General features: G+C 41.6%; 1 protein-coding gene across 1 annotated transcript in view; it reads left to right on the forward strand.

Annotated features, from left to right (window-relative positions):
- The window catches only part of BCAS1 (brain enriched myelin associated protein 1), a 55,451-nt gene that overhangs the window by 37,371 nt on the left and 3,429 nt on the right, over positions 1 to 14,651 (forward strand). Inside the window, 3 exon segments of the mRNA XM_054218872.1 lie at positions 1,134 to 1,301; positions 7,473 to 7,538; positions 11,317 to 11,583. Coding sequence (XP_054074847.1) covers positions 1,134 to 1,301; positions 7,473 to 7,538; positions 11,317 to 11,583 — 501 coding nt within the window.

The following is a 14,651-nucleotide window of genomic DNA, read 5'->3' on the forward strand; positions in this document are numbered from 1 at the left end:
GCAGAAAGAAAGATACTTTATACAGTTACAGTGGGATGGGAATTAATTAGTGGTTCTTGAGAGCAAAGAGTGTTATTTACCTGGGCAGAAGAGTCAGGTAGGGCAAAGCGCGTTCAGGCTCCTGCCCGGCTGGGCCTCCACCTCCTACAGCAGCAACGGGCCTCTTCATCCATTCTGCTCTGCGGTTTTTGTTGTTCCCATTAACACATTGAGCATTCCCAGGACAACCTTGAGAAGGCTGCGGGCATGTAGGAAATTAATCAATAAATCTTACGGGGATCCACATTTTAGAGGAATTTGCAAACTGCATGCCTCTGGTCGAAGTACTATTATAACAGAGGGAACTTTCCAGCAATTCACAAAAGCTCAGTGGGACCCAAAATCCTTCTATAAAGGCAACGTTGCTACGTACCCAGCAGCCTTTCTTGAACTCAAACAGGGGTCAACACTATCAAAGAGGGTGACTGTGACCTGTGGGATTAGGTGAAGTAATAGATGAGCTACTTAACCACCTTGTACTTCAACAAGTCATTTATATCTTTGCGACTGGGAAGAGGAGCCAGCGCTGTGTGACCAGCCTGAGAACGCTGTGGCTGGGACGTTGCACTTCCCTATTTCACTAAGAAGAGTGTTAAACAGAGTTTTAACAATTAATAAAGCCCATGGTGTGTTTTAATTATTTAATCCTATTCTTTCTTTTGTGTGCAAACTGCTGGGTATGATCGTTCTCATTTTTACTGATTTTACGTGAGTGTCACCTACTCACGGCATGTACTACTGCGTCAGTAGTTTTGTTTAAGTTTTCTTTTGAAATCATAATCAAAGATAAATTATTGTGTTTGGGAACTGGTACTGCAATTCAGGAAAGGCTATTTCTTCAGTTTAAACAAGTGCTTAAAATCTCACCAGCTTATATACTTTTTTTAATTGGGATAACCACATTCCTGAAGAAATCTGGACAGTGGCGCTGAGCGTGCTTGCATGCCACGTTTGTTCGTGATGTACCAACTTACTGTGCTGCTGAAGCACTTTGATTGTAACCTCTCTAAAAAAAACCCAACACCTCACAATCAATGATGTCTGAATGTTTAGTTTTTTTCCATTTTCTTTCTGTTTGCCCCAAATAACTGCAGAACGCATCAGAAGAAGCAGAGATCGTAAGCAATGAAAAAGCGGACGCGTCTTTAGAAGCTGTGGCTCCTGACAAAGATGAGAGCAAGAGCCCAGAAGCCGCGGAAGTGAAACCTAGAAGAGAAGAAAGCAAAACCCCCAAAGCAAACCTGAGGAAGTTTTTTAAACTGGTGAGTGAGCCGCTCGATTTCAAGAGCTGCGAGTGATGCGGGGGTGGTAATTCTTGGAAAACCTTTTCAAACAAATGTCTGTAAGAGTGCGGGAGTGGAGCTATGCTGAAGCTGTGCCCCCTTCCAGGGGCGTGTGCATGTGCGTGACCTTGTCCCTTGTCCCCTCGCCCCCCGGCCGGAGCCGCCGCTCCCCCCGCGTTTCGCGTCCTGCATCTCCCTCTGGCGGCTCCGCCGGGAACGGCCCCGGGGCTGCCCGGCCGCGCCGCTCCGGCTCCCTGCGCTCTGCCTCGGCCCTTTCTCCCCCGCCGAGGTGGCACGGGGCATTCCAGGGGGCCGGAGCCAGCGTTCCTGACTGCCACCGAGGAAGCCGTCAGCTTCCCAAAGCGCTTCCACTGGGAGATGCTCCTAGAGGGGACCAGGTACTATTGGCCACGGCAGCATCCAATGTCCCTGCGCCGCATTGCTCCTAAACCCCGCGCTTGCTCCAGGGAGTTGTATTTTTAAGTAGTGAAACTTTTTTTTGGCAGCTTATGCAGGTTAGCTAAACTGGCACGTAAAAGGATACAATTGCTCCTTCAAAGATGTTATACAGTAGGTGGAAAAAAAAAAAAAGGCACAAAGTAGAACCTAATCTTCCTTCCCAGAGGAAGACTGAGGTGATAATATGGCTCGTATCACCTTGTGGTTCTAGGTATGGAGACGTATCCTGGTGGATTTGTGTACAAACAACAGCCAGAGAGTATTCCTCGAAAGAGCCTAGAAAAGTGGTCACCAAAGAAAATAATCCAAGCCTAGAACTAACCCTTCTCTGATTCAAACTGTAGTAGGCCTTGAGGATTGATATGGCAATTGATCTATTTTGGCAAGGTTTACAAATGTGTGTGGAAGATTTCTATTCTTAATCAATGCTGGTTTATTTTCAGGCAGCTGCGTGGTGTGAGCGTCAGAGTAGCTTATATATTAAAATGTGAAAAACGTAGATTCTTTTAATACGATGTAACAAATAGTCCACGTTGTCCGAACTGTCAGCTCACAGGTACATGCTGGTACATACAGCTGTGAACAGCTGCATTGTTAAAGGTTAAAATTTGTGAGTCAGACTGTAGACGATACATGCAACAACACAAATCCTGATCTATTTTTTATTTCCAAAAGATTGGTGTTTCTTTTATTTTCAGTTGTTTGTTAGCCTCAGCCCAACCCACGATGGGTGATTTTACTTTTTGTTCTTGAGAGCTACTTTACTACATAGGCGCTCTGGTGTATTTGAGGACCCATCTAAAATTGTTAATGACAGCCAAGAATTATGCACCTAACATGCCTTTAATTCCACATAAGATTTAAAAAAAAATAATTATTTTGGAAAAATCTTAACCATATTCCTCAATCTGAGATTTGTGGTCATCCTGCACAGACATTTGTCACCATGGCACGTGCTAGGCATGCAGAAGGTGACTCAGGAGCAATGCATATCAAACGCTGGTGTCTGTGGCAACCACGACTTCAAATCATGTCACAATACGAAAAAAAAAAAAAATAGCAATTAAAAAATAAAGCTGTTCCACACCTATCTTAATCACCATGGAAGAAAACAGAGCTGTGTTAAAAGCGGTAGATATATCGCTGCTCCAATCCAGATTTTGACCTAGAAAGATGGACCTGGTGTGTAGGCAAACAGCTACTCACATGGGAAACAGAATCATATTAACTGTGTAACTAGTTTTGCAGCTTTTTGAAACCTTTCGTATTCATCTGCTCTGCTTTTGGCTATCAGTTTCCAAACAGATCCTGGGTTATCTTAATATATTTGTTGTCCTTGAAGTGTGTCCTAGGCTGTTTCCTCTGAATAACTTTTGGATTGCGGGATCACCGCTGTGCTGTTGCACAAAGTCGGAGCTATGTATTTGCCCTACAGCTTCGTGCCAATCAGTATTTCTGATTCCTAAGGCAGGCAGAAGGATTTTAAGCCGCTGCTAAACAACTAGCTTCTGCGAAGCTTTTGAACTAGTGGTGAGTGCTGAGAATGCATGAAATGTTTAAAACTCCAAACACAGGCTTGGTTTTCTCACAAGGGAAAAGCTCTGGGGCTGTGGGGCCAAGAGCTCTGAGATGAATATCATAGAGACGTCTAGTAGGGCGCTCTCGGCTCAGAATAGCTGTACTGGCAGCCTGGCTACTGGAAGGTATAATTTCCACTCAGAAAAGGTCCATTTCCACTGCAGTTTTCTCTTGAGGTCTGGCTACCCTACCATAACAGTGCTAAAGTGGAGGAATTCCCGAGCCAGCTTTGCAATAGCTCGCTCACGTCCTGGTAGCAGCATAAGTCTGTCACCGTGGAGCTCAGAGCAGAGTAATTTGCATGTTTTGGGGGCCGGCCATTTGCGGCCTCCCCAGTCCTCCTGCTAATGTCGTTAGTCTCCTGTTCATACTAATGCTAGTTAATTTAAAACTAACTCAGACATGTGAGAGTTTACGCTGCAGCTCTGGCTACAGCGTGAATGTAACGCTTGAGGAGCACAGCAAAGGGCCTGACATCGGAGCCCCGCCTCGTGCTTTGTGCCTGTGTGAGGAACTCAGTCCTTGGCACTGCTCAACTGAAGCACTGGGGATAAAATGATGTCTTCACGTGGTGGCATCTGTTCAACCTCTTTCACTCGCAAATCTGGACAAACCCCAGCCAGTCCCTAAATGTACCTTGTGGTGTTCCACCTCCCACAGGTGACACCAGGGTAGGAGGCTCCCAGGGGTGTGGCAAATGCCTTCAAGTGGCATCAGAGCCTGTACAAACCGTGCCATCCACGTGGTGTGGGTCACCGACTCATCCAGCGGGTCCTCTCAGAGCACTCCTGCCTTGCTGCAGATGGAGCGGGCCATGAAGTCCTGTAAGATAGGATCTCAACAAGCACAGGGACTTACGATCTCTGAAACAAACCATGCTTGTCAGTGGGAAGGAGTGTGGCAGGACTTCCCCGATAAAACCCAGGCTTCTGTTTACTGATACACTTTATTGTTTAGTCTCCATTCTGGCAATAGATGGATTATTGCTCTGGCTGCTGAAAGAGACTGACTTTCAATTTGAACATTAATATGATTTTCTACTGGGTTCTCTTCTGCCTGCAGAAGATGATCCCAAGGTGTTCTGATCTCATCCACAGTTACGTTTCACAGGTTAACCACCCAGGTGCCTAAGTAAGAAAAGGTAGCTTATCTTCTTCTTAGGAGTCAAGAGTGGGACTCAGAAATTAAGCTCAATTCTACTTCAGTCTATCCTGAGCCTCAGAGAGGCAAGACAGTTATTGTACGTGTGCCTCAGTTTTGACATATTCTGCTCAGAGAGCAAAAGCACAGGCTGATGGCAAGTAGACATTTAGATCTATAGCGCTATAGTTAACACTGTTGACACAAGGATAGTCGCTGCAAGAGCTAGGAGTAATTCATCTGGAAAAGGCGGCGTGTATCTCGAAGACTGCCTGCTGACTTGCTCGGTACAGATGTCCCTTCTTGTTTGCGATTAATTGTAATTGCAAAGGTCACAAAAGTCATTGCTGTGGTTAAAACGGGAAAGGGTTAACTAATGCTATAAAAGCTATTGGGAAATTATAGAAAGATATAAAGTATTAGTTTAAAGCCCTGTGATAGTCAGTAAGAGATGAAGAAATACCACTGTTCCATTATCTAGCTAGGCTACACCTACACAAAGGTGAAATCTTGGGCTGCCAGTTGACAGTCATTCGTGCCTCATTAATCAAAATCAAATAGCTGTCGTCTTATTTACAGGGTAAGATAGATCAGGCCCAGTGCAGATGTCTTTACAGAAATGGCTAGACCTGACCTAGTCACCCCAGGTCCCCTTTAAAGGCACTGAGTAGAGGTGAGCAGGTCTGAGAGCCCTGTAGGATCTAGCACATGTCAGATGATGTGAGCCCTGAAAGTTCCTGCTTTTCTCCATAGAATATAAACAGGTACAAAACTGTGTAAGATAAATCCTTTCCAAATGTCTCTTTTGAGATATTTTCTGGAGATAAGAAGGGTGTAAAATGGCATTTTTTAATCAGAATGAGCAGACTGTAAACTGAGGCTGTAGCCTTTGTCCTCAGCTGGGAAGCTGACTGGCGGCACAGTTGGTCTAAGGTAACACTGAGTATGGTCTCTGCAAATAAAAAGTCCGATTTCTGGATTAATGAAGATTACTCTCCCAAGGAGAATATATCTTTCTGGAATAACAAAAAAGATTATTTCCAAATCGTCTGCAGTGTCTGTGCTGGCCTACTTCCCAACATAAATAAAATTTCACATAATAAATAGCACTCGGAATCAAGAAAACTAACTATTTTATGTTGTTTCACCTTAATTTTCCTTCGTTATTCATGAAAATGTAGCAAGCCTATTGCTTGTCCCCACCTTCCTCCATTTAAAGATACGCTGATCCAGCCTTATTGCCGCAGGAAGCTTTCAGCAGCAGCAATCCTAAATGACCAAAGGCGAGTTGGTCAGCCGTGAGTGGAGAGAAAGCCTTGCGATCATCACCTATGCATTGCACTGAAGGCAAGAGGGAACTTTGTCTAGGCAAAGACCTCAAGGTCTTTACTGTGTTATTTATGCGCTGGTTAAAAAAAAAAAAAGATGGATTACTAAAGGCTGGCTAAGGCATGTTTTTTTCTTTTTTTCTGGGTTGTTTGGGTTTTTTTAAGGAAAAAAAAGGTACCGAAGTGGTTGCTGTTATAGCATAAACTTTTTTTTTTTTTAATGAAGGCATTTAAAGACTTATTGAAATAGAAAAGCAAACTAGATCTTATCACAATACATCTTCATACACTCTGGACTGAGTTTCTATCCTGCAATGTTGAGACAGACCACACTGTGCTTCCTCCCCGCCGTTTCTGCAACCTCTCACACAGATAAAGAGTCACGAGCATAAACATGCAAGAGACTGAGCAGCAGTGTGTTCTAGAAAGATTTTTCCCCCCCCCCCCCCACAATTTGTGACAAGTAATGAATTGTCATGGAGTGGTTTAGTTTTCTGTCATGCTGCTGCTACATATTGATTTTCTGTGGTTTTATAGGAAAATCAGAGACTGAAATAGGTCCTTGCGATAATGCCGTACACGGGATCAAGCTGATACTGTTGGGCTTCAAGTAACAAACCTACAAGCTGCAGAAAACCACAAATCCGCCTGATCTATCTTTAGAACAAAAGTCACATCCTTTCATTGTTTTCATTGAACTTATGCAATGAAAAATGACATTTAAATTTGGGCACTTTGAAATTCTGGAGTTTATTTTATGCTTTACTGCTAAGCTCTGTGGCTTATATGGTACTCAGGAGAATATTGCATTGAACCGTCTAACACACTTTTTAATTAAAAATGTACTTTTGTTTCTTTTATATTACTAATTGTAACTAAGCCTTAACCTAATTGTCACAAATCTTGTAATATTTACTCACTGAGCTACTTTCGTCGAACAGGCTTTTCTCATTTTAAATCTAGACAGAAACAGAGGTTTGTACCTTAAAAACATATTTCAGCATCAAGGTTTGTTCTGAATGACCTGCCAGTGTCAGGGTCTGCTCTGGGTGTCCGGGCTGGGAAGAGTGGGCACCAAGAAGGGCCATTACTTAGATGTAGATAGAGAAAAAGCAAAAACTGGAAAGCAAAAATTGTGAAAAATGGATGCTGATGATAAAATATAAAAATGTATCCGTAAAGCTGAGTGGCTTTTAATTATTCACGGGATACGCACTTAGTATGATCGTTAAATAGAAAGGAAGTCCCACTAGATCTTCTAAGACAGATCTGCCTCTGAAAAGCAAGCAAAAGCTCTTTCCTAGAAAACTAGAGTGGCCGGGCTGATAGCACGGTCTTCTTTACTGGCTGATGTGATCTCTGGTCCACTGAGACCTCATTCACGTTTCTCAGGCCTTAATGGGAAAATTAACTTCCAAGAGACAATCACTTCGCATAGAAAAGAACTAGCAAAAATCTACCTTGGAAATGTGGGTATTTCAAAAATGTTTGTAGAGTTTCTGAAATGTCTGGCGTTGTTTTAGTGTTGTAAAGAGTACCCTTAAATCAAACCTTGCATTTTTTGATTCATGTGTGTTTTCATATTGAATTAATGCCTCAAACAGAAACGCAGTTATAGAAGTCCTATAATCCTTTGTTATTTTAGTCAGTCAAGGGTGATGGAGGGACAACCAGTTCAGAAGTGGTAAATGGCCCAAGCCCCAGTCACCAAGTAAGTGCCTGGATTTTTTCGTCTTTTGGTGATGGGTTGCTGTCACCTACTTCCATACAACTCCAGATTTTGAAACGTAAAAATCACTGAAATAAAAGCGCTACATGCTCACTGAGCTTCATAGATTTACATCTTTCTTTACTTATCTATTTATTTTACCTATTCATACTATTAAACAAGATCTTAAAGGGTGACTATTAGATTTTTAAAAAATTTTTTTTCCGGGTGTGTTCCTTTTCTTAAAATAATTAGTGGGTTTCTGTTCAATTTTATTCCCATCTCTCTTGCTATTATTTTACTTTCTGCCCATACCTTGGTTTAGGCAGTGAAACTAAATACATACAGCTAGAATAATTTCTACTTTGTTGATTTACTTGTCTCCTGAGGAAAAGGTCATTTAGGTGGAAACTCTATAGAAGAGAAATGAAAGTGAGAATGAAAACTCTTCACTGCAATTTAACAAAAGCCGTGAAAATATTTTATCTTATTCTGTTCTTGTTTCTTTTATTCTATGTTCATAAAAGTTAAAACAAAAATTTGGATGTGACCTTTACATTATATTCTTTATGGCTTTAAAAATGCTTCAGAAAAATCACGTTTTCATTAGAAATACAAATACTGTTACCTTTTCTGAGAGTCAAACCCTCATCTGTTGCAAGTCAAGATATCCAGAATAATTACATTCAGTAATGAGAAATAAAACACAAGTTCTGTCTATAGACATAGGGTTTCCTTTGCTCCTGAGAGCAAAACTGAAGTTGTATTGAAAGCTGACCTTTCAGGATTTCCTTTTATTACTTCCCTTTTTAATTAATAGTAAAATTATTTTCTCGCTCTTCCTGTTTTTATGATGTCCTGTGATACTAAGGTTAATCTTTATGAATTATTTCTCTAAAAGCATCCCAAATATAGAAGGTCTTGACTTGTGACATTTATTCCTTATTTCATACAACAGCTTTGTGAAATGATCTGGGTAAGTGACTAAAAGTTACAGTCCTGGATTTACTTTTTATTATTTTATTATTTTAATTAGCAGCCATTTTCCGTCCATTTTTCTCAAATCAATTTATTAGTCTTCCTTCTTCTCTCACTTGCACTGGTGTAAAATAGCACAGTTTATTCACAGAAGAGCTCAAGAAAGACTGTATCTGCTGTTGACTTTTTCCTTTTTTAGAATTTCTGTGAAACGATCTCCTTAAATTATGCAAATGCATCTCTGGAATGCTGTGATTCTTCTTCGCTTTTCATCACTGCCATTCTGTCTGCTACAGAAATGCATTACAACACTGATCCAAAATCTGTGGAAATGTAAGGGTCTGCTTAAAAAGCAGCCTTGGATTAAGGTCTCTGTAACATGATGGGGGAAAATACTATCCTGTTAATCTTTTTCTTTTTTTTTTTTTTTCCAGTGGCACTGTTAATGTTGAGAGAGTAAAAGCAATCTGTCAGGTGCAGATCACCCTTTAGAATAAGAAACATTAACATGTTTCATTATTCATAGGCTTCACTTTGTATTTCCTGAGCTGCTCCCATCAATATAAAATATGCCAATTTCCTGCCTTTCAAGGTTAATATGAAACACCTCAAAGAGATTATCTGATTGGAATTTTTTTTTTTCTTATTTTGCCTGGAAAATGTATTATGAATATTATTTTTTTTTAAAGTGTTTTGTTTGACTAACATCAAAGGCCCAAACCTGCTCACAGAAATAGTCCTGTTGCGTCCAGTTTGGGTTTGGCTGCAATACTGTAACTATCAGGCACCTCCACGATCGAACACGTGTGGTGAGGAAGACTCGACTCTAATTTTACACCCGCAGAATAAACCCACAGATTTCACAGAGTGTTAATGAAGGTTAGAAGTCGTTCTGGCACCTTTGAACTCAGGCGCATCCAGCCTCATAGCTGTATTTGGGTGCTGTGGTTATTTTTGGATTGAACGCGCAATCATTTCAAAAGTGAGCTGAGGCAAATAAGAGTAAGAAGGATCTTGTCAAACTAACCGATGGGTTCAGCAACTGAGAGCTTCCCGTCTGATGGCTAAAGTGAGTCAGAAAGAGAGACAGAATTAAACTTGGGTTCGTGAAGTTCTGTTGGTCCTTGTGCTGGGCGGGAGAGCTCCTGCGTCACTTGGGCACTCCGCGCGCAGCCAAGCGGGTCTGTCTCCCCAGGCCAGGAGAACGAGGTGCAGGTAGCGCGTGGTGTCTGAGCAGCCCCAGGCGACAGTTCTGTACTCTGGCGTTATTGAATTGGCTTTAATAAACTATTGCCACTCAGATGGTGCCTGCCTGTGCTGTACGGGGCTACTCATCACCTCCATCTCCAGGTTCCGTGTGCTGTCTTATCTCCTGCAGCACTAGAGCAAAAACTAGCTTCACTACTCCATTTTTTAAGTCTAAAAGCAGGCAAATGCAAGCATAAGCGAATATATACCTATGTATGCCTCTCCTTTGGAAGAGGAAATAGTTAATATAAGCACATATTTTGTTGAGGACTTAAGCTAACTGGTCAAGACTGAATGTATTGAATGGTTGCAGGTTCTATAATTTAAATATGGTTTTTTTTTAAGATAAGGTGTGGAAGAAAGGTGAATCAAGTGAAAAAGGCCAGTGGTAATATTGCTACTCCCTCTCATTCTGGTTTCCCCAAAATTAGAGTGGCTTTAGGGTTTTTTTTTAAACAGATGAGAAAGGGGTATTTGCATTCTGTTTTTCTAGAGTTTCTGCTTTCAGGTCTTTCTCCGAAATCACGATGTCTGAAAATATATTTGTTTTTAATGAAAGCTAAGGTTGTCATGTAACTGTATAACCCTAGGCCTTTAGAGGAACACCAAAAATTTCAAGGCTAATGCTAAAATCCCCAAAGTTGGAAAAATTACACAGCATTAAGCTCTAGGCTGCGCCCTGGGGGCAGATGTAAGATTTCCAGCTTTTCAACATGGCAAATTTGTGTGCTATTTTAATAATTATGTTAATAGATAAGGCGATAGGATTTTTTGCATTAAAAAAAAGAAAATCCCTTTTGCAAACAGATTTCGTAGCAAAAACATATCTAGTCATTTGCTACTCAGCAAACAGTGACAGTTTCATTGTCTTATCCTTTCTTTGCCAGATCTGATTTTTCTCCTGTGAGCTTCAAAGATACCCTGTACTTCTCTGAGTTTCAGAATCCTATCTTTTACTACAAATAGGTGCTCTCTCATTGTGTTTGTCTGTGGAATATTTGCTATCTCTTCTTTTGCACTTGTACATGAAATTTTCTATGCTGCTGTGGCCTTCCGGAGCTAATCCCTATGTTGGTTTTTTTTTGGTGAAATGTCGCAGTTTTATAGTGGAGTTGTTTTTATGCTTTACTTTGTGGTGTTTTTTACTTCTTTTCTCTCCCAAATCTTTCCCTTGCACTCTTTGGGGGCTTTCACAGCAAAAGCTGGGGCAGTCTCAGTTGGTAGTGCATGGTTGTGGTTCTCTGCCTCTTTCTATGTATGATCTCTGCCTCCTAAAAGAGCTTCAGCATAGACATATACATAAATAAAGCAAGTCTGTGCAGGGATGGTTTGATTTTGCAGTCTTTGCTCATGTAAGTAATTCTATCAGCTCCCTGGGAGCCCTTCCCTAAGTCAGGGCTGCAGGAGTTTGTCCCGGACGCTGTAAATGAAAACGTGTTGGACGGCAGGATTTCTCCCTGCCAGGTGGCCTTTCGTTTTTTAATATATTTATGGATCGCCTTCCAAAATGTTTACATTTCACGCTAAAAATAACCATTGTTTGAAACTGCTTTAGACGTTAAACTCCACAGAGAGGCCAGTTGCCCCAGCTGAAAGTGAACCTGTGGGCCAAAAGAGCAAAGAGAGTTCAAAAGACAAGAAGTCTTCCGTGGAGCTGAGCAAGCAGAAAGGCAGCAAACAGGAAACCAGGGAGCAGCCAGACTCCAGGGAGCAGCAAGCGGCCGAGACCGACTCCATCCAGAACGGAGGAGACGCTTCCAAGGAACCCTCCTTCAAGAAGACAGAGAAGAGGCAGTCACTCGGAGGGTTTTTTAAGGGCCTTGTACGTTAAGTTGATCTTATCTTTTTAGTCGATTTTCAGCTGATTTAAGCATCCAGCCTGCAAGCTGTTAACCATGCGAGGTTTGTGCTCCGATGGAGTGCAATTTCACAAGCAGCTTGCAGGACTAAGGCCAAGTGACAGCAAGTTTTTGGGCAAAGGCGAGAAAACTCGGGCCTCGGGGTACTGATTCAGAGGCGCGTACGATTCACTGTGGGAGAGATATAATTGTTCCCACACCCCTGTTTTAGAGGTTCATGCCTTGGCTACTGGGATGACTCAACTGTTTCTGTAGCAGGTACTGAACCACCTACAAATTACGGTGTGTTTACGAAGGAAAAGTGGAGGCGGTGCCAGTTTACCAGAGTAACGCCATGACGGTGGTTCAGCTCCTGCTTCAGAGCAGCCGGGACATCCCTGTAAGGGAAAAATCAAGGTAGACCGCTGGGTGGGTGGGAACCAGCATAGGGGTCACAAGATAAGTGCCTCGTGTTAGCAATCAGTTCTAGACTAGTTAAAGCACACAAAAAAATGCATGTGATTTTTTTTTCCTGCCCCCTTTTTTTTTTTTGTTAAATCTTACCCTAAATTTGCTATGCCTCCTTCACTGAAACCTGAAATGTAGAAATGAAAGAATTCAGCATACTAAAATTCTGAGTTGATGTTACTGATGATGAAACTAGTGGTTCCTCAGAGCGTTAAATAGATGGAAACTTTTTTCCCCCCCTTGTCCATATTCAGGGGCAAATGAAAGCACAGGTTAGACCAGGGACTGCCTCTCAAGCCTCGGAAAGAGGGCAGATTTCCATTGCTTTTTATAAATCAATTGGAAGGATGCAGTTTGCTCTTTCCTCCAAGTGCCTCAACAGTAATGAAGCCACAGAGCTATGGGGACATTTTTAAGCATCTTTTGGAAACCTTGCATGTAAACTGAGCTTCATCACAAATTTCAAGTGAGGCGAAGAACCTAAACAGATCTGACTGTTACCTGCAGCGATTCCTAGTGAATCTGGCTCCCCTGAGAGACATACAGCTTTTCTTCCTTCCTCCCTACCCTACTTCTAAGGCTGTCAGGAAGGAAAAAGAACTAGGCCATCACCAGGTCTGAAAGAAGAAAAATCAAGCAATATAGATTGAAATGGTAATGCAGATTTGAAAATTAGCCCTGTTAGGACACGGTGTTATCCAGTTAGGCTGCCATGCAGACCAGTATGACTCACTCAGAGGCAGATGTTTTTCCACATCATAAGAAGTGTTTAATTTGCACGCATTTCACAGAATTACTATGTATCCTACACAGAGCGATTTGCATTACCAAAATTATTACATATTAGAAGGGGAATTAAGAAAAAAAGAAAAATAACTTTCTGCAATAAAGATTAGCAACAGTTAAGCCACTTCTGCTTTCTGTTTCACCCCATTGTTCTGGGGTAAAATCCTGGTCTGCCGTGAATCAGTGGGATTTTCCTGTAGTTTCAATGGGGCAAAGAAGCCCTGGAGCTCACCTGGAGTAACTACCAACTTGCGTTGGCTTGCACTCATCTTGGCTCCCAGGGAAGTCAAGAGGAGAAATCTTTCTGCTTAGCGCAATGTGAAAATGCCAGGGTATTGTTTTATAAGTAGCTGTGAATTATACTAGCTAATCAAAGTTACCAAACACATGTATGCTCATGTGCACTCTTCTTTCTGCACCCCCTTTGCCTCCAAATTCTGTATGAAATTTCCATTGTACACAGCATAGGTGCAGGTGTGTGACATCTGATCCATGCTCAAAAGCACGGTGTGTAGGTGTCGTATCCTGCTCTGGGTATTGGCAACCTCTCCCTAGTAGTGAAATCAGGAGTTGTGTTACTTAAACCACTTAAATGACAGTAACAGATCTCTTATGACAACTGGACGGGAGGAAGACAGCCACGTTTTTCTGGCGTAGGTTATCTAGAAATGGGGCAAACGTTAACTACCTCTAGTATTTCTGGAGATAATTGAGATTTGTTTCTCTGGTCTGGAGATTTGTTGAAATTAAGCACTGACAGCCCTCCTTTGTCAAAATTCTCACTGTAGCCACTGTGTGTGAAAGGGTTTGTCTGTTGACAATTGCACTTTATTTTGTATGGTGTCATTCATCTAAGCTGTATCCCCAAACCTTTCATAGATTTTAACAATAGACACAAATATAGAATTATTCCAGAAAGGGCGATATGAAGAAGTACAAGCTAGCAAGGAAACATGCTTTCAAGTGTGAGTTCATGAAAGACACAGAGAGAGGCAGGAAAGGTGTCACTGACTCAAAGGGCAAGAAAAAGCTTTTTGTTATGAAGAGGTAAAGAGACTATTTGTGGAAAAAAATGCAGAATTAATGTAGAGGAAGTAGAGATATTCTGTGAGATATTGTTGCTTGCTCGAGTAGCATGCCAGACAGGTTGGCTGTATAGTCCCTTATCTTCTGTTGCAGTTACAGAGGCCAATAGCATTCCTACGGCTTCCCTCTCCCATTAATAGAAGATGCCACTTAAAAAAAAAAAAAAAAAAAAAAAAAGCTGTTTTTGATAACAGTATAGCTGATTTAGTCAATTTATTATGCTTTTGAACTGGGAGAAAAAAATAAAAACCAACCACAACAATGAGATCTGTGTATGCAAAATATCTCACAGAAAATGACTGCGTCTTTTTGAATATCCCTGAGATTACCCACACCTGAGAAACCTAGTTCTGCAGTGCTTCTAAAAAATAATCTACACATCTCCTAGGTGATCATGCTAAATCCCAGGAAGGTCTAATCGTTAATGTTAAAGTATTAGATCACACATAAACCAATGCCAGAATTTCCATTTCAAGATAACAGCTCAAATATCTGGTAACAGCTCCGCAGAAATACTAAGCTTTATGCCGATAAAATGGAAGCAGGAGATATTTACCAGGGAAAGCAGCAGGCCTTACTTGCTCACATAATCTGTGCCCACCAAGCTCCTCCTAAATTCTGGTGAGCTATTTCAATAGCAGCTATTTTAACATCACTCTCTCCTGAATCTGTCGATTCCGCTGGGAAAGGGCACGGAGCAAGAGGATGTCAT

The sequence above is a fragment of the Rissa tridactyla genome, chromosome 12 (genome assembly GCF_028500815.1).
Source record: "Rissa tridactyla isolate bRisTri1 chromosome 12, bRisTri1.patW.cur.20221130, whole genome shotgun sequence".
NCBI lineage: Eukaryota > Metazoa > Chordata > Aves > Charadriiformes > Laridae > Rissa > Rissa tridactyla.